Source organism: Gossypium hirsutum, chromosome D04 (genome assembly GCF_007990345.1).
Source record: "Gossypium hirsutum isolate 1008001.06 chromosome D04, Gossypium_hirsutum_v2.1, whole genome shotgun sequence".
Taxonomy (NCBI): domain Eukaryota; kingdom Viridiplantae; phylum Streptophyta; class Magnoliopsida; order Malvales; family Malvaceae; genus Gossypium; species Gossypium hirsutum.
The window spans coordinates 34,612,187-34,631,649 of record NC_053440.1 but is presented as its reverse complement, the minus strand read 5'-3'; the positions used below and the strand labels follow the sequence as shown (position 1 = coordinate 34,631,649).

The following is a 19,463-nucleotide window of genomic DNA, read 5'->3' as shown; positions in this document are numbered from 1 at the left end:
TATGTGAATGTATGTTTGGCTAGGTTGACAACTAGAACCATTGTAAGAAATTAAAACAAATGAGAATTATTTACACAATTTAGACTTAATTTATGTTTGTGGATTCTTGCACTGATAATCAATTCACTAAAAGTATTTGTTCGCTAATAATATTTTAGCACATTAAATATGCATTGCAGTTTGAAAATAATAAAGTAGGTTATATATTATTTTTCTAATATTATATATATTATGATTTTTATTAAATTATATTAAGAAGGTTATTAAAATATATATTATTTTTATTAAATTATATTTAATAATAATTATGTTAAAATATGATTAAATTATTTATTATTAAATATAATTAAATAATAATCTTACTAAAATTTAATAACAATAACAATAATCATTTATCTAACAAAGTTTCTGCTTAAGATATTTTGGTCATTTAAGCCTATTTCTTTATGCCATTACAACATCTATTCCATTCAACTAAACATAAGAATACTATTACCGTTCTATTCAATTCCATTAAACCAAACAATTGAATTATTATTATAACTCTATTCCATTACAGTTCTATTTCATTCACTCCAACCAAACGTGCCCTAAAAGTTTTAGATGTTTAATATGTTTAAATTTTATATTTTAAATATAATTGTAGCTTTGTTATAAATAGTTATGAAAGAATTACAATATATAAAATCAAGTGTTAAAAATAAATATCATAAAGTTAGTTCTGTTAAAGAGTAATTGGAAGTTGATTAATTCAGTCGTAATACATTTCAGTTCAATTAACTTTTGAAGGGTATTAAAAATTCAGTTGGGTATGGCTATTGAACCAACCCGCCATTTGAACGCCCCCTAGCTATCCAAGAAATCCCCCCTTCCATCAAATTTATGTGATGAAAAATAAAACTACAGGTTGAGAGCTTCATTGCTTTCAAAACTATTAATAATGCACAAGCGGAGCTTTTCATATACAATGCCCTTATCAATGGATAAAAAGAAAGGAACCCAAATAAAGTTGAAGAAAAGCAAAAACTCGTATGGAATACACAGTGCGCCCCCACCCCCACCCCACCCCACCCCGATTGTAATACACGAACATTCTCTAGACACTACTCTCCCAAACCAATTCTAGCTGAATCCGAATTATTAAACCCCATCAACAATTGTTCCTGGTTAACTTCAAGCTTACCTTGTTTCTCTTATGTCGATTCTGAAACAACGGGGTCCACTCCATTGGATTTCTTTAATTTGGCAACAAGAACCCACATGTTCGCAAGTTCATTTTCAAGATAAGCTTCTCTTTGCTTAGATTCTTCAACTTTTCTTTGAAGTTCAGCCTCTCCGTGATCCCTCTCTATCAGAGCAGCTTCATATGAAAGCTCCCTCTCTTTACTCATAGCCAGTTCCTTCTTTAGATCCGAGGGTGATCCAAGTTGGTCATGTCGTTTGGTCAGACTCTCTCTTCGGCTGTTCCGTAGAGTACTTGTCCGACGTTGTGTCGGAGAATTCTTTGCTGCTGCCAGTTCTGCAGCTAGTCTCTCATTATGATTCATTAGTTTAGTAACTTCCTCCGACAATGCCTTAAGCTCCACAGCAGCAGCTGAGGCTAGCCCTTTGGCATATGAACTCTCCTCTGCTAGTTTCTGGTTCCGTAGTTCTAAATGTTCTTTGGACTCGGTTAGTTCAACAACCTTCTGCTTCAGTTCTTCAATCTCAGCCACCTGATAGAATAAAACCAGGAATTAGATCTAAAACTGACATTCATATAAGTGAAATCATTAAAAGTACTAATGTTGTGTAAAGCTAAACATTCGTACTAATATCACTGTAATGTATCAACTGGGAAGAAAAACAGTAAGGCAATACATGGTTTGATATAAACTTGTATGTTTGAGATAGCCAGCTTTATCCCAAAAGACATATACGAGACTTTGATTTCAGTAACCATATTTAACTAGCTAATCTAAGATAGAGAAGCATTATCTCCTAAGTACTCTGCATTTCAAGTGTTGCATGAAGAATAGGACAAGGGTGTTCTGTTACAGTGAGAACTGAGAACTCAAATTTAGAAAAATAAGTAGTTTATTTACTTTTCACGATGGAGTACTCTGTAAAATGAAAAAAAAAAAATTCTATCAAGCATCAAATTGCTGCCACAAATATAAAGTCGTAGCACATTTCCAAATGAGCTACAAGATTATCTTTGGTTTTCGTTTTGGTTACTCGAGAAAATATAATCTAAGAAAGTAATATCTAGAATATTGCTATTACTGAATGGGGGTAAAGCATTGCAAAAAGTGTGGTATAAAATTGCATGACTTGGCCATTAAAAAACAATGCACACGAGTAAGGTAACATACGAGCAATGAAGGTATCGAGTTTTTAGAAATTAGAAGTACCTGTGCTTTTGTAAGCAAATCTTCATCACTATCTTTTGATGCCGCAGCTTCGTTGTCCATCTGCAGACCTTTCATTTCTCCAAATTGTTGAGAATTAGGAGCAATAGGACTGACATTTTGTGATTCTAGTGCATCAGAGAGCTGCTGCTTTAAGGAGGCAACAGTTTCTTGCAATCCTTCACATTCACAAATCTGAAAAAAAAAAAGAATCAAGTCAGAACAGGCTCTCAGAGGAGGAAACTTAAAAGGCATGTGAATTGGACAAATATATTTATACATATGCTGCATAGGTATATCTACCTTCAGGTTCAGCTGCTCTTGGATTATTCGATTGTCTGCAGCTTTAACCTGGAAACAGTAATTTATGATAGAATGCTCACTAAGAGAAAATCAGAAAAATCAAAGGGACAACTGACAAAAGGCTGGGAAAGTTTTAATGCATATTATTTCCTTTTTAGAACGTCACTCTAATTCAAATTTATGACTCCTGTATGTTGAGAATCTTTGATTTATTTGACAGCATTGAATAACTACTCTTTAGGGATTATAGTTGATTTTTAGAGATTCTAATTAGAGATATTCTTTCCTTACATGATTCAATGCTTCATGTATATATCTCTGTACATATTTCTAAGAAACACATAGTTTTGAATGAGTTTTTCTTCAATATATTAGAGTATTCATCTCTAATTTCATCATGGTATCAGATTTTTTATCAGACTTTTTGGGATAATTTTTTTTTTATTTTCAAAGTTTGTTTCAAAAACCCTAGAAACTCTAAATTGGTACTTTCCACCCTAGCCTTAATTTTTCTCACTGCCCCCTACCATTGGAGTCGACATCCACTTGCCGGCGAAACCCCGAAATCCAGTGGCCAAAAGACCTGCGTGTGGGCCTCACGCACCGTCACAAGCTACTACATCTATGTTTCATGCGCCACGCGTGGCCTTCACCTACTGCCACCGTGTTTTTTCAGACGCCATCACAATACTCTTTGCTCCCTTCCAATCATTCTCCTCCGATTGGTGGTGTATTTTGGCTACGCTTTTTTTGTATGGGATCTCTTGTGTTCTTTTGGGTGGTTTTTGTTATAATTTTCCAAGAAGATTTTTTTTGGGGGATATTAGTTATTTTTTTCAGCATTATGTCGAAGGACAAGAAGCTCGTGATTCCAACTGATAATCCTTCGTTCCAAATTAGTCCTGTGAAGCTTGATGGACATAATTACCTTGCTTGGTCAAGGTCCTGCTAGTTGTTTATCAAGGCTCGTGGCTTGTAAGGATACATCACCAGTACCACGTTGAAACCTGAACTCACTGATTCAACTTTTTAGTCAGTGGGATTCAGCAAACTCTCTTGTTATGGCATGGCTTATCAACTCTATGCAACTCCATATTTTCAAAACTTATTTGTTACTTGATACTGTAGAAAAGATTTGGAATGCTGCTGCTCTCACCTACTCTTGTATTGGGAATGATGCGCAAATTTTTTAGATTTATAATAAGGTTCATGGTACAAAACAGGGGAAGCTAACAATTTCTCAATGTTTTGCTGAATTAATTGGCTTGTGGTAGTAACTTGATTATTATCAAGATTTCCAAGCAACTTGTACCAATAATGCCGAAAAATTTCAGAAGATGGTGGCGAAGGTGCAAATGTTTTATTTCTTGGCTGGTTTGCATACCGAGTATGATCAAATTCGGGTTCAAGTTCTTGGCAAAACTCCATTCTCTTCTCTCCATGAGGCATACTCTTATGTACAACAGGAGGATAGTCGTCGTGTTGTTATGCTCTATAATCCACCTATTGAGAAAGCTGGTCTCATTGTTAACCAAGATGGTCTATCAGGTAGTAAGTCTGACAAGGATCACTTGACGTGTGACTATTGTGGTAAGCCTCGACACACTAAAGATTCGTACTGGAAGTTACATGGTCGCCCCGCTTGAGGTCGTGGTGGAAAGCGATGGGGTAATTCTCGATCTCAAGCAAATTTGCCAAACTCTGTGACGACAGAGGACAAGTCCACTTCTGCTGGGAGTTTTACCTCTTATCTCAATTGGATTTTACCTCGAGTGCTAAGTCTAATCATGCAAAATCAGGTACTGTTTTAATTGCTCCATCTACTTCTGAATCTTGGATTATTGATTCCGTTGTAAATAGACATATGACAGGATCAAACAAAAGTTTATTTAACTATAATACTTGTCCATCTAAAGATAGTGTGCGAATAGTTGATGGCTTCCTTACCTCCGTCTATGGAACAAGTTCTGTTGTTTGTACTTCCAATATCACTTTACCCTCTGTCCTCCATATCCCTAAATTCCTGGTTAACTTTTTATCTGTTAGTACTATCACTAAAGCCTTAAATTGTAAACTTGAATTCTTTCTTGGTCATTGTGTCTTTCAAGACCTCCAGACAGGGAAGACGATTGACAGTGGTAGATTGTGTGATAGCTTATATCTTCTGGATCAATTGTCCAGTATGTCTCAATCCTTATTTGTAGAGAATAAAGATATCAACTGGGAGATAATTTAGTGGCATAGGTGGTTAGGACATCTATCATTTACTGTCCTTGCCAAGATGTTTTCTACTTTATTTTCAAGAACTCAGTTGGATTCTTTAGTTTGCGATGCATGTGAGTTTGTTAAGCATACAAAAAACAGTTATCCTTTACATAATAATAGAAGTATTGTTCCTTTTGAGATTATTCATTCGGATTTTTGGGGTCCTACTCGTCTTACTTCTTTATCTGGTAATTGTTGGTTTGTTACATTTATTGATTGTTGCACTCGAATGACATTGGTTTTTTTATTGAAGTCCAAAAGTGATGTTTTCTCGTGTTTCCGTTCTTTCCATAAATTGATTACTACTCAATTTGATGCTAAGGTTAAGATTTTGCGAATTGATAATGGGACTGAGTATAACTTTAATAATTATTTAGAATCATATAGGATTCTGCATCAGACTAGTTGTCCTGGTACAAGTGCTCAGAATGGTGTTGTCAAAAGGAAAAATCGACATCTTTTAGAGGTTGTTAGATCACTTATGTTCACTATGAACCTCCCAAAGCCTTAATGGGGGGATGCGATTTTGGTTGTTTCTTATCTCATTAATCGGATGCCTCTTCGAGTCCTTGCTTTTAAAAGTCCCATAGAAATCTTACAGGGCAAGATGGATTACTTGGTTTCACCGAAGGTCTTTGGTTGTGTTTGCTTCGTCCATCTTCAACATGGGAGCAAACTGGATCCTCGAGCAATCAAATATGTTTTCATTGGATACTCTCTCACATAGAAGGGTTACAAATGTTATCATTCGCCATCTAGAAAGTATTATGTAAGTATGGATGTAACAATTCGTGAGGATGAACCCTATTTTTCTTCATTACAACCATCTCTTCAAGGGGAGGTTATTGAAAATGAAGCTATGACACCTTACTTTATTACTCTTTCGAGAGAGAATTTAGTTCTAGTAGAGACTTTGGTTCAAGAGAAGACTAGTGGACGGTTGTTGGATAGACCTGATTTAAGGACATACACTAGAAAAAGCAAGAAAGAAGATGTCATCATACAATCATACAATCGTACAATCTACTCTATTCCTTAACTCTTCACTGTAAGGTGAATCTTCTTTACCTGAATTTGCTACTGATTTAGAATTACCAATATCCCAACGAAAAGGTGTTAGAACTTGCACTTTACATCCTATCTCTGACTCTATCTCTTATGATTCATTATCCCCATCCTATAGAGTTTGTGCTTTATCCTAGTTATCTATGTTTGTTGCACAGGATTGGAAAGAAACTATCACTGATCCAATATGGAAGAAGGCTATGATTGAAGAAATGCAGGCTTTAACAAAAAAATGAGACGTGGGAACCGGTAAATCCTCCTGATGGGCAGAAAATGGTTAGCTGCAAATGGCTGTTTACTATTAAGTATAACACTGATGGTTCAATTGAAAGACTCAAAGCTAGATTAGTAGCGAAAGGATTCACTCGGACATATAAAGTGGATTATCAAGAAACTATTTGCTCCGGTTGCTAAATTGAACACGATTAGGATCCTTTTATCATGTGCAGCAAATCTCGACTGGGACTTACAGCAATATGATGTAAAGAATGCGCCTTCTTACAAGAAAAAATTTATATGAAAGTTCCTCCAAGATTCGAGGATAAAAATACTCGAGGGAAGGTGAGTAGACTGAAAAAGGCCCTATATGGACTAAAGTAATCTCCTAGAACCTGGTTTGACAAATTTAGTAAGGTCATGGTGTCGTTTGGTTATTGACAAAGTAATGTTGATCATACCCTCTTTATAAAACATCACAAGGGTAAAATTACTCTCCTTATAGTTTATGTTAATGACATAATTATGACAAGAGATGACAGGGAAGAAATGGCCCGGCTTAAGAAACAAACTTGGGAAAGTTACAATATTTCCTCGGAATAGAAGTGGCCAAATCGAAAGATAGAATCTTTATTTCCCAAAGAAAGCATGTCTTAGATCATCTGATAGAGACTGGCATGTTGGGTTGCAAATCAGCAGAATCACGTATTGAGAGTGTTTGTGAGCTAAAGTTGTTGAACGAAAATGGATCAACCTTATACTATGACAACAAAGCGGCCATTAGCATAGTTCAAAATCCAATGCAACACGATAGGACCAAGCACATCAGAATAGATCACCATTTTATCAAGGAAAAAGTAGCCAGTGGTGTCTTAAATCTATCTTATCTAGCATCTGAAAAACAATTGGCTGATATTTTTACTAAAGGGCTCAACTGTAAGACTTATCATAATCTTTCTTTGCAAGTTGGGCATGTGAGACATCTATGCACCAACTTGAGGGGGAGTGTTGAGAATTTTGATTTATTTGTCAGCATTGAATAGCTAATCTTTAGGGATTATAGCTGATTTTTAGAGATTCTAATTAGAGATATTTTTTCCTTGCATGATTCAATGCTTCATGTATATATATTTGTACATATTTCAAAGAAAAACATAATTTTGAGTGAGTTTTTCCTCAATATATTAGAGTATTCATCTCTCATTTCATCACCTATGTAGGAATTTGAGGTAATGGACCATGCCCTCAATTTTGGTTACTAGAATGGCATCATATAACCTGATTTACTTGGGTACGTAAATTGCCCTTAGTAATACATGGAACAATATACACAGAAAATCAATTACCTCAAGTTCAAAGGATTTCTCATTTAATTGCGCCACCAATTCAGCAACGGACTGTAGCATTCAAAGAAAAAAAAATGCGTAAGATGGAGTCGCAGGATGGTGTTGCAGGAGAGACAAATGGCGTAGAGAACCAGTAAGAAAAGCTGAACTTACTAGAGATATTTCTGATTTCTCCATCTTGTTGGGTGAAGCCAAGATGGATTCAGCAATTTGCTTTTCTAACAAAGCAATTTGTTCATTCTTCCCCCTTATTTCATCACTCAACTTTTTCATCTCAACCTTAAATACAGAATAGACAACATAATTCAGCATTTAGTTAGAGTATAAAGCAAATAACATGAATGAGACAGTATTTACTTGAATCTGTTGCTCATTCTGGGGGTTTCTCATAGCCTCCTCAGACAAACGCTTTAAGGCACTTGAATGAAGTGCTACCTCTCCAGACAAAATCTTCTGCTGCTCCCTTAGTAGATCTATCTGATCAATTGCTTTTAAGCTAGTCTGGAACAAATAAGGCATTAAAATTTACTTGCTGAACTATGAACAGTACACTCCTCAAATTAAAAATTAAATGAATGAATAAGGCACAGAGAATTGGAAAATTAACAGTACTTAGATAACATTCCTAAAAATTGAGAGCATGCCGTAAGACATTTGAGTTGTTTAATGAAGTTGGAGCATGAAAGAGATGAATTAAAAACTAATACACTTCATGAAATTATGCAGAACAGAAAAGAAAAAAAAAGGACATTTGCGTAAAAAATAAAAAAGGAAAGGACAAAACATTTGCATACCAAAGGTGTCTCTTGTCCAAGGAAATTGTCCTCCGGAGCTTCTCTATCATGTCTAGCATCTGATAGAAGATCCATGGGTGGAGAACTTCCTGTAACTATGGATTGGGAAAGCCTAGATTCCGCATGGAAGTTACTGCTTCCTGCTTGAGGAGTAGAAGGTGTACTATTGGATTTAATTCCACTTGACATATCGCTGGCACTCGTCAATGTCCCTGTACCAGAATCTCGTTTCTGGACAAGAATCATAAAATAATATGAGCTACTAAGGAGGAATAAGATTTAACCATAGTTGACTTAAAATCTATTAATGTAACTGACACCAACTAGCTTGGTGTCTATGTTTGCATTGGCTGATTTATTAGCCAGTTTAGAAATAAAAGAAACTGCATTTGCTATATAGCATCTAGACTAAGTTTCTTCTAGCTATATTCTTCCAATGCAATATTAGAGGTGGTTATCAATTTTGATATTTTAGGATTCAGAGAAAGATGTAATTGCCAGATTTTTATTTGGTAATTCTTGAATAGATTAATCTTACGAACTCCACAATAGAGAAGTGCAAAGCAATTATCTCTGCAAGGCAATATATAAACCTTGATGAGGAAAAAGAAAATGCAGCACAGAAGTAAGGATTTGGTCGTCAAATTTGGGGGTTTTTTTATTTTTGTTGGGCTACCATTTTGTGGAAGTTCGTTCATAACTGCTAATTAATAAAACATTTTATGGCTTTGAGAAAAAAAGAAAAAGAAAAAAAAAGCAGTTGAGCTATTTTATAATCTTCATAAGTATACAATCCTAAGCAATTACTTCTTGACAACTATTGCATTTAGTAAATCTCCTATGATAATGAACCACAAGCCAACAGGTACCATTACAAAAGTAAGACTCTTTCAGATTATTTGTTTTGGTGTGCTGAATAGCAGAAACAAATGTAAGATCAGATGGAGAAAGAATATTCATCAACTAATCTATCATAGCTGCTTTATCAAGACCAACCCCAAAAGTGGTATTCTTGAAGAAAAATGATAAACATAGACTATAAGGGAACATAGAGAGCTAAAAGACTAGAATAACATACTCGGAGCTTAAGCCAGTTCAGCAAACCGTGCTTCCGGGTTTTCTTCTCCTCTTTAACTGTATCTTCTCCAGCATTCTCTTCGAGGGAAACATACAACTCAACATTCTCCTCATCCAGGATCAAGTCCCGCCTTCTATGTGGTAGATATGCAAGCTAGGCATGGACACAAGTAACTATAATTAAAGACAATCAAATTAAACAAAATGGAAGTCTTAGCGAGTAAAAACAACTCCAGGCACGTAGTATAACATAACAGCAAGTATCTGAAGTAAAAGATCAACCATGATACCTCTTCTTCTCCAAATGAATGTCTCCTCCTTAGACCAGGGCGCTGGGGAAATCTTGATGATTGTGAAGCTTTTGTGGAGACAAGGATCAATTTTGTCAATCGTTGTATTCTGCTCAATAAAGCCGCTTTCGCTTCTTCTTCTTGCTCCAACCTTGATTGCAACTTGACTTGACCATCTTCCAGCTTTAAAGATAAGAATAAAGGAATTGTCAAAGTCAAGAGGTGATTCATCTCTCTTTTCACCTTTGAGATAAAATTAGCAACTATAATTCAAAACTATTCACATCAACTATATTATCCTGATACCAAGTGATTAAAGTGAGACATGAAAATGACGAATAAAACCATAAAAAATACTTCAAGTAAAAAGGCAATACAAGGGAGAAGGGAAATAAATTCAACATGATACCAAGGATATCCTTACACCGTACACTGCTTATGCCAAGAATATGAAATGTACACTGCTTTTGAGTTGAAATCTAATCTAAACCAATCTAAACTAACATGTCAGGATACCAAAAGATAGCATAATTGAGGGATTTGTTAGAGATGATTCTGGCTTAAGTTTACTTTCCCCTAAAATTCCTCATCAGCATCCAATCTCAAATCTTCAACATGGAGTGCAGTATATAGGAAGGTTGGCAATAAAAAAGAAATTTTCTGTTCTTTAGGATATTATTATTTTCTCTTTCTACCACAAGCACCTAGAACTAGTATGTTCTTCCCCCCATGTCTCTACTCTAAGGTCACCAAAAGGTTCAAGAACCATGGAGGCTGTGTTAATAAAATAACCACAAATTGACAACCAAGGAAGAAGTTCAAAATGTCTGGCAACAAGGTTTATTTTATAGAAATCATAGGAAAGCCTGCTGAAGATAAACCTTGCAGGGAGAGAGCCTTCTTTAATTTACTCTGCCCATACATTTTGAGGAAATTCAGGCAATTTGGTTGAGTAATTTCTATGCGGTCATACTCACTTAAGTGAAATGAGTTTACACTGCCTATCAAGACTATGCATGAAGAATGGGATCCAGCTAATGGGTATGGGTCAAACTACTTTTTGTATCATTGGAACTGCTTAAAAGGGTTACCATAAATCAGCTAGATCAAAAAGACGGATCATTGAGTAAAAAGGTTACTCGGTAGAAAATCCTATCCACATGAATGGTAATCTACTTGTAAGTAGAATGGTCAATGGCTGTTTAGAATTGGATAATATTTTGCTCGACAGAATCATCCACACTAATGAGCAGCTAGATCAAAAAGATGAATCATTGAACAAAAGGTTACTCGTAGAAAATCCTATTCACATGAATGGAATGGGTCAAACTACTTTTTGTATCATTGGAACTGCTTAAAAGGACTACCATAAATCAGCTAGATCAAAAAGATGGATCATTGAGCAAAAGGCTACCTGGTAGAAAATCCTATCCACATGAATGGTAGTCTGCTTGGAAGTAGAATGGTCAATGGCTGCCAAGCATTGGATAATATTTTGCCAGACAGAATCATCCACATTGACAAACAGCTAGATCAAAAAGATGGATCATTGAGCATAAGGTTACTTGGTAGAAAATCCTATCCACGTGAATGGGTATGAGTCAAACTACATTTTGTATCATTGGAACTGCTTTTAAAAGGGTTGCCATAAATCAGCTAGACCAAAAAGATGGATCATTGAGCAAAAGGTTACTCAGTAGAAAATCCTATCCACATGACTGGTAGTCTACTTGGAAGTAAAATGGTCAATGGCAGTTTAAGCATTAGATAATATTTTGCTAGACAGAATCATCCACATTGATGAGCAGCAGAAACTGTATTATCATAGACTAATAACCCGCATACCCCACCCCCAACACATACATACACAAAATAAGTATACAGAATCAGTTAAGCGAGGACACAAGTACAACCAAAATATGTTTAAATATTAAGCACATGCTACCACAAGGAGTCAGCATTTTTGTACTACTGCCTACCTCTCTATTAGCTGAAATCACCTAGTTAGAAAGATGATAAACATATCATGGTCTATAAATGAAAAGGTAGCAACATTTCCCATAGACTAGATTGACAATTAGATCAAAATACAATTAAACATTAAAAACTTCAGCTATTGTAGTCAAAGCAGCACAAATGTACCTTCTGCTTTAAGAGTACAATGTCATCTTCACCAATATCTTTTAGTTGAGGAATTGATACAATGCCCCGCTTCAATTGTTCCAACTCTTCCTTCAAGGAGCGTATCTCATTTTGGTATTTTTTGATAAGTGATTTCTCATCAATAATCTGAATTTTGACAAAGTAAATAACAAAACTGAAAAAGTTAATATTCAAATAAATGTATTTGCATGGGTGCATGTGTGCACAAACGTACATTTGTGTCTAGCACATGATACAATACATACACCTATAGCATAAAGACAAACCTGCGCAAGCAATACACATGCTAGTATATTCAGTAAGTTTGCAAATACAAAAACCATACCTTGTTTTGTGCAGCTTGGATTTCAATGTGCTTAGCACGGTGAGCGAATTTCAGTGTATTGTGTGTCTCTTCTGTGTTACTTGATGAAGGGGTGACAGTGCAAATGAGCTGAAATTTTAGACAGAAGAAAATTAATAAAACCAAGACCTATAAGCAAGTATTACCTTTTTAGAGAAGAGAATGACACTACATTTTTCAATTATCTTTTTGTTGACCTAGACATATGACATGTTTTTCAAGAAAGGTATCCAATTATGCTTACAGATACACGCCCATGACCACTTAAGGAAGACTGAAGCAGCCTAGTCAGCTTAGAATCCCTATATGGTATATGAGTGGCTCTCCCATCAGTCAATTTAGATATAACCTACAAAATGAAGTCATATGCTCAGCAAGGTTTATCCCATAGAAATATATTGATAATACTATTGACAAATGCGCATAGGACCAGAAAAAATTGTTATTTTCAATAAAGATCACATGAACACCAAAATAATTATTTATTTAGAGAGGGAGAATAAGTTATGAAACTATTCGATACATATGTTTACGTCATTAGATTTCAAAACACAGTAAGTGTCACCAATTATAAGAACAAATTACTATCATGTGCTCTAAAATATCTTATGCAATTAACATACCTCAAAATGTTAAAGAATACACCTTAAAGCCACCCTTATCCAAGTAAAAATTCAGAACTGTATAACAATCAAAATATATTTAGCCCAGTCACGTAGCATTTTCTCTTAGTATTTTCTTTACTGGTCATAAAATACCAGAAAACAAAATGAAGTGTACTTGACAGTAGATACAGAAGCATGAGTTTAACTGTGCATTAGGTTGAAATATCTGATTACTACAGACTTGTCTTAACAATTTAAGAAACTAATATCTCAGCAAGCACATCTTTGAAGAAGAAATTTAAGATCGTGAAACATATTATACTAAATTCAATCAATAGTTACACTGATAAATTAGGAAAACTTTTGGTGTCTCCCTTTCAATTTCAACAATATTTTACAGAAAAGTGAGAATAAATATCAAATAGGAAGTTGGCTTAATGCTATGCTAGTCGGCTATAGTTATTCGCTGCAAGCACTTGTTAAAGTTACCATAGAATTTAAATCAAGTAACCAAGTATATACCCAGACATAGTGCACTCACACACACCAGAAATAGACTATATAAGAACGGATGACTTAGAGATTAAAGAGAAAGAACTTAATTGCAGACCAGAACAGAAATGGCAAATTTTGACTCACAGTTCCTAGTGTTAGCAAACTTTTATTGATATAAGATCCCTCTTTTCGTCTAACGCCAGTTGTTTCAGCCTTTGAGCTCTCAGAACCAGCCAGATCAATGAGGTTCTGCACGTATATGTAAAACACGAAAATATGGAAAACTTGAAATATAAAGTATTAGCCCCTTCAAAAAACAGGAAAGACGATAAACATATATAAATAACATGCCAAATAAAAATAAGAAAAAGAACTAAAAACATAAATAACCAAAAAAAAAACCTAAAACTAGTCCAAGACAGGCTGTAGAATTTACCAGCTGTGAGAGATTTACTGCTTCACCTTCACTACTTTCACCACATGAACTGCTCTCTATTGTCTGGAGATAAGTTGGTCACAGGAAATAATCAGATGTGGCAGTGAAATTGGGAACATGTAGATGACCATCAACTAACCATCCAAAACCAGAACAATTGCAAACGTGAATACATATTTGACATGTAAGAGAAAATCCACATTTCAAAACAGGGAATCAACATTATTCTCGCAAATTCTTGGATATAAAGATTGCAGTTAATACCACTTAAAATAGTATCAGCAAACATATTTTTATCTTAATGTGGTAAAACTAAAAATAGGGGTATTGGAAACTTCTAAAAGATGCAGAGTAATAGAACGTATACCAGTGTAAATATTGTATGGCTCCTGCTGCTGAGTAAATTGAAGTTTGTTGATCCAACATGTCTGTGTTCTGTTTTAAAAGAGTAAAATCCATACACATAATATGAAAAATTTTCATTACTGCTAGCAGGAAACTGACCCTAGTTCAAATAAGGAACATTGACAAGGCATGCAATGAAGAGAGCATCCACACAGAAACACACATCTAATTGTCTGCAAACTATTTAGTCATTTTATCCAACTGAAAAATAGATTATAGTGTCAGTTTTGATAACATAATGATCTGAAGCTTGGTTTTGTAGAAGCTCTCTACAAAATCTTCCAATTCAATTTTGGACAACTTGTCTCTGGAATCTGGATATTGAAAGTCAAGTCAACATGCTTTACCTTCCCCAGCCGCTATAAGAGAGAGGGCATGAGCAGGGGATAGTACAACTTCTTCCTTTACTCCTTCAACAAAGGTTCCCTACAGCCATAAACGAAGCAAACAATAAAACACACTTCCAAACAAACAAGAAACACAAGGCATACCGATGATAAAAACTAAGTTGCATATACCCAATCACTGAAAAATATTTTGGCTTATGTGATTATTTAGGAAGCCAAAATAAATGTTTAATTTTTTAGGTAATATTATCTCATAAATTTTGTTCAAGTTAAACTACTATACTGATGAGGGTTAAAGATAACTGCTCACCATTTTCTTTTGGAGTAGCATTTAACTTTACCTAGTTACTAGGTATGAGGCCTAATCTAGTCCATATATATTACCTGTGAACCATCAAGTGAGAGATTTAATAAGTGAGAAGCAAGTACCTGAGCATCTTCTCTAATTCTCAAATTTTGTCCAGCTGGATTTAATAAGTCATTAACAACCTAAAATGAAAAAAAAAAATCTTGAAGAGCAGTGATATCATATAAAAGCAAATGCATATTTGAAGGTAGTTTAACGAAGTTTTCTAATGAGAAAAAGATTGCCAAGCTAGAGAGAAAACAAACTAATAAAAGAAAGAAAGCTCACTTCATTATAGATCTCCAGGTATGAAACACGGAGAAGAAACTCCCGATTTGGTGTCTAGAGAATAAGGAGCTCATTAGTATCCATAAAAAGTAGAAAAATAGAAACTACATAAGTCAACATCTCATGTGAGTACCTCCTGAATAATACTAAAAGCATCTTTTACCGCCAATGGTATGATTCCAGGGGACCTCTGATCACCCTGCCATTTCAGCAATTAAGAACAAATTATTTGCATTTTAAAATATAAAACATAGATTATACGGAACACTAATTCCAGACCAAAGCATACCATCTATTATAATGTTGCATGTAGATATTGCACAATTTTGTTTAAAAGAATCCGTGCTTGAAGTTTTAAAGATTTTGCATATACTCCACAAAAAAATATGATTATTTGGTTTAGAGTTTCCATTTGCAGATATATTTGACAGATATGATGATGAATGGTAATAAACCATACACCTTAATATCACGTAATTACTGTCCTTGCTAAAAGCAGTATATGTTATATATAGGAACTAAAAGCCAACATACAATGTTTTTTATTATATAGTTTAGAACAAACTAGAGTAACACACTTCTAAAAAAATGGAATTTGCAAAGATAGAAATAAAGTAGCTAGACTCAAATGTGAAGGAAATCAAATTTATAAACTCTAGTAGAAGAAGAGCAGGAAATTGTTGCTTTAGTTCAAAAATACTGCTACTTCTAACCTTGTCACAAGTGGAAAATGCAAAAATTAAATAGATTTGACTTAAAGAATGATTTCGACACTTGCTGCACTAACTTAAATAACAAGTATATTTCTCCAAAAATGGAATTTGGAAAGCTAGTAAGACCTAGGCACAAATGTGGAAGCAAATTAACATGACATTGGTAAAAATCAAGATACTGTTGCTTTAGTTAAAAAATTAATGCTACTTCTGAGCTTTAGATATAGAATTAAATAGATTTTGTTTAAAAAGCAAATAATTCCAATACTTGTTGCACTTACTTATAAGGTTAAATAACCAACACACAATCCCTTCTAGCTCCTATATAAACAAATAATCATTAATCCTATTCCCTACATCCCAATCTGACAAGCTTAGAGTAGTCAATAAACCAATTATTCATTAATGTATAATAGCAAAAGAATCGAACATTTGGTCTCTATAACGCAAATTAAATGACAGATTTAGATGAAATTAAAATAGGAGACACCACCCTACAGTGTAGAACATACAAAGATAAGGAAAAGAAGTAGCAAATTATTTCTTACATGCATTGTATGAGTCTTCCCGCTACTTGTCACGCCATAAGCAAAAATGGTGCCTGTGGACAGAATTTAACACTTTAAGGTAGAGGAACAAGCTTTTGAGGAGATACAAATTAAATGCCTAGCATTCAATATCAACCCACAATTTCTGATGCAAAACTGTGAGTACTTCTTCAGAGAAGGCAAGGTAGATTCTCGCCTGAAACAATAGTTACCAAGGAAGCTTAGGATACCTCAGTAACAAATCTATTGGTTCCAAAAATCTAAACTGAGTGTTCCTAGATTAAAATAGTCTTCCTACAGAGTGATTATGAGGTAGAGTCCTGAAAAGGACTAATTAACAATTAGATCTCGGTCCTGTGCTATGAACACTATAAATAACAATCACTAACAAAGTCCATATCCAAAAGCACTCTGAAAACCTTTAGAACCTACTCAAACTAACTTCTAAGCAAAATCACCAGATTCATTCCTCTTAGCAACAAGCCTTGGCAATATCCTTGAATTTCATTATATATCCTGTAAGAGCAACCAAACCTGACATAAAACAAACATTAGCAGATCCAAAGCCGGTAACAGCCTTGTCTAGTCCAACTATCATGGATAAGTACATTCACGCATTCATAAATCCATCAGCCCATGTTGCATGAAAATAGCAAAACTATTTATCTCAAAGTAGCCTTAACATGTGTTTAATAGGTGGTCATGGACTAATCTCAATTCTTAACTTTCTAAAAAAAGTAAAAGCGACAACAAAAAAACAAAGGCACTGTTTATCAAATAGTGTAAGAGCCAAATTTAGCTATGAAGTGGGTTCTTCACATCATACCATTGATGCCTTCCATGGCACCACTGACAACATGCGGGGCAGCAACATCATAAACATGGCGTGTGGTAGTTGTTGGGCCAAACACTCGATCTAGAAGCATAAGAAACAATCAATTAAGTGAGATCTAGAAAGCTTAAGAATTTTAGACAATAAAAGAGATAAAGGCAAACTAGATAATATACACTATGCCAAATGCCTCTAATAAAAATGACAGAGAAAAGTAATTTGTTTTATTAAATTTATATAGAAAACAGATAACCGATACTTCTCAAAGTTCATCCAGTACCTAGTGCTATTTCACACAGACATAAAAAGCAAATCAGAACTTAAAAAGTTTCTGCAAATAACAAAAAATGACAAACAGAAACACCATCAACAAAAAAAAGGTCATTCACATATTAAACATCAAGAAGAGAAATGTTTCAAGAAGAAAACATAAGAATTAGAATCCTCAGAAGCTGCCTTAAAGGCTAAGGAACAGAAAGTTTTAAGGTTTACAAATATTGTGAAAGCAAATACCGATGTTTTGAAGATATGCTTTGAATATCTCCAGTTCTTTGGCACTGGAATGCCCTCAATATATATTTATTCGACATTTTTCATTAGTTGGCGTCTAAAAAACATAACTCCGAGTAAAATTAAAGGTATCTTCAATAGAGTGCATGAAAAACATGAAATTGAAAGAAAAAGATCACTTGACATAATATAAAAACTAACCATATGCATAAGCTATCGATGGATTATGTTCATTTCTCACAATAGTCTCCCCATCTGCATACCAAGCAATCTCCTCACCAAGACGAATTTCCCTTGGACTACATCCACAAACGCCAATCAAAGCCTTCATCAAACAAATACATAGAACAAAATACCCAAAAAGCAAGGGAAAATAATAATATACCTGAGAGGACGAAACCGAACGGTGACAGTGACATTCTCCTTGGATCGGTCGGCATCCACATGCAAGTTCTCAGAGTAAAAACACTGTGGCTTGCTTCGAGCCGATGACGATGCCGGTGAGCTCTGGCAATCGATAGATGTTTCTGGAAAGTGTTTGGATGATGAAGTTGTTGAAGACGAAGGTGAATTTACAGCTTTTGAGTCGCTTGAACCTAATTTCTTCGATTTCGATCCTCTTCTCGAAGACATTTTCACCTCACCAAAAAATTCTCCGTTCTACCCACTTAACAAAAAGAAAAAGCAACTCGAAATTAGAAAATATGAAATTCAAGCAAAAAAGGTAGAAACTAGTTTCGGAAATCGCTACATTGTTACAAAATCGATTTACAGCAGCAGAAATTTGAAGCAATTCCAAGGTTCTTGACTTTCCTAAAGTAATCAAACTGTTAATGAAAAAAAAATCAACTTTCTCCGTCAATTTTTTAGACAAATTCAGTTGACTTTTACAACTCAGAAGAAAAAAGGAAATCAACTTCCTTTTATATCCTCTATTTTCTCTATCATCCAACAAAAAAACAGTACAATTGAAAAAAAAAAGAAAAAACGCAGGAAAGTTTTTTATCAAAAAAACTAAAATCTATTTTTACAAAAAATATACAAAGAAAAAAAATCATCTCTCCAGTCCAAACAAAATGACAATAAGAAAACTTACCTTTGCAGAATCAGAGAAGCATTGTCGATTAAAAAAACTATATAGAATCTATAGATCTAACAGTTAGGAGAAAAAAGTTGAGAGAAAAAGAAAGATTACAAGTTTTTCCATATGGAGTAAAAGAAAAACATCATCACTCATCAGTACGTGAGTAAAAGAAATAGAAAGAGAAATACGCCTTCTTTTTTCTTTAACTTTTCTTTAATTCGTCAATAATTTTAGTAGGAATATAGCTTTTTTGCTTGCCTTGGAAGCGATGCCACTCATCAAAGCCCCAATGGCAAACGGCAATTTTCAGTCCCCAAATTTTTTAGAGGAAAAAGTAAATTAAAAATAAATAAATGGGTGGTGATGTGTAATTTTGGCTTTTTGCTTGATGATTGAATTTATTTTATTTTCTTTCTTTCTTTTCTTATTTTAGCGCGAAATGAGTAATGAGTTTAGAAGACACGATCACGAGAGTCGCGTGAGAATGAGGCAAGTAAGAGAGGAGAGGTGAGACAAATGATGGGGCGCAGTTTTGCATTAGTACACGTGTCTGAACCTGCGAATTATTTTAGATTAGCATGAGATGAAATGAGACAAATTTT

General features: G+C 34.5%; 1 protein-coding gene across 4 annotated transcripts; it reads right to left on the bottom strand.

The window, feature by feature from the left end:
* Window positions 1-888: 888 nt before the first annotated feature.
* On the bottom strand, window positions 889-19,228 carry LOC107898305 (kinesin-like protein KIN-7K, chloroplastic). Of its 4 annotated transcripts, none has more exons than XM_041091322.1 (24): window positions 19,120-19,228; window positions 18,163-18,444; window positions 17,979-18,076; window positions 17,262-17,351; window positions 16,436-16,488; window positions 15,308-15,373; window positions 15,175-15,228; window positions 14,970-15,029; window positions 14,541-14,619; window positions 14,156-14,223; window positions 13,789-13,851; window positions 13,497-13,601; window positions 12,497-12,601; window positions 12,235-12,342; window positions 11,889-12,035; window positions 9,747-9,929; window positions 9,458-9,610; window positions 8,380-8,610; window positions 7,943-8,086; window positions 7,739-7,864; window positions 7,586-7,636; window positions 2,694-2,741; window positions 2,394-2,585; window positions 889-1,715 (listed from the first exon to the last, which is right to left on the bottom strand). In XM_041091322.1, the coding sequence occupies exons 2-24, from the start codon at window positions 18,408-18,410 to the stop codon at window positions 1,194-1,196; spliced, it is 2,994 nt and encodes a 997-aa protein (XP_040947256.1). In that variant the 5' UTR covers window positions 18,411-18,444; window positions 19,120-19,228; the 3' UTR covers window positions 889-1,193. The 4 variants fall into 4 exon arrangements, with proteins under 4 accessions (XP_040947256.1, XP_040947255.1, XP_040947253.1 ...); XM_041091321.1 differs by having other exon boundaries at window positions 18,973-19,171; XM_041091319.1 differs by having other exon boundaries at window positions 18,874-19,169.
* Between the last annotated feature and the right edge of the window lie 235 nt (window positions 19,229-19,463).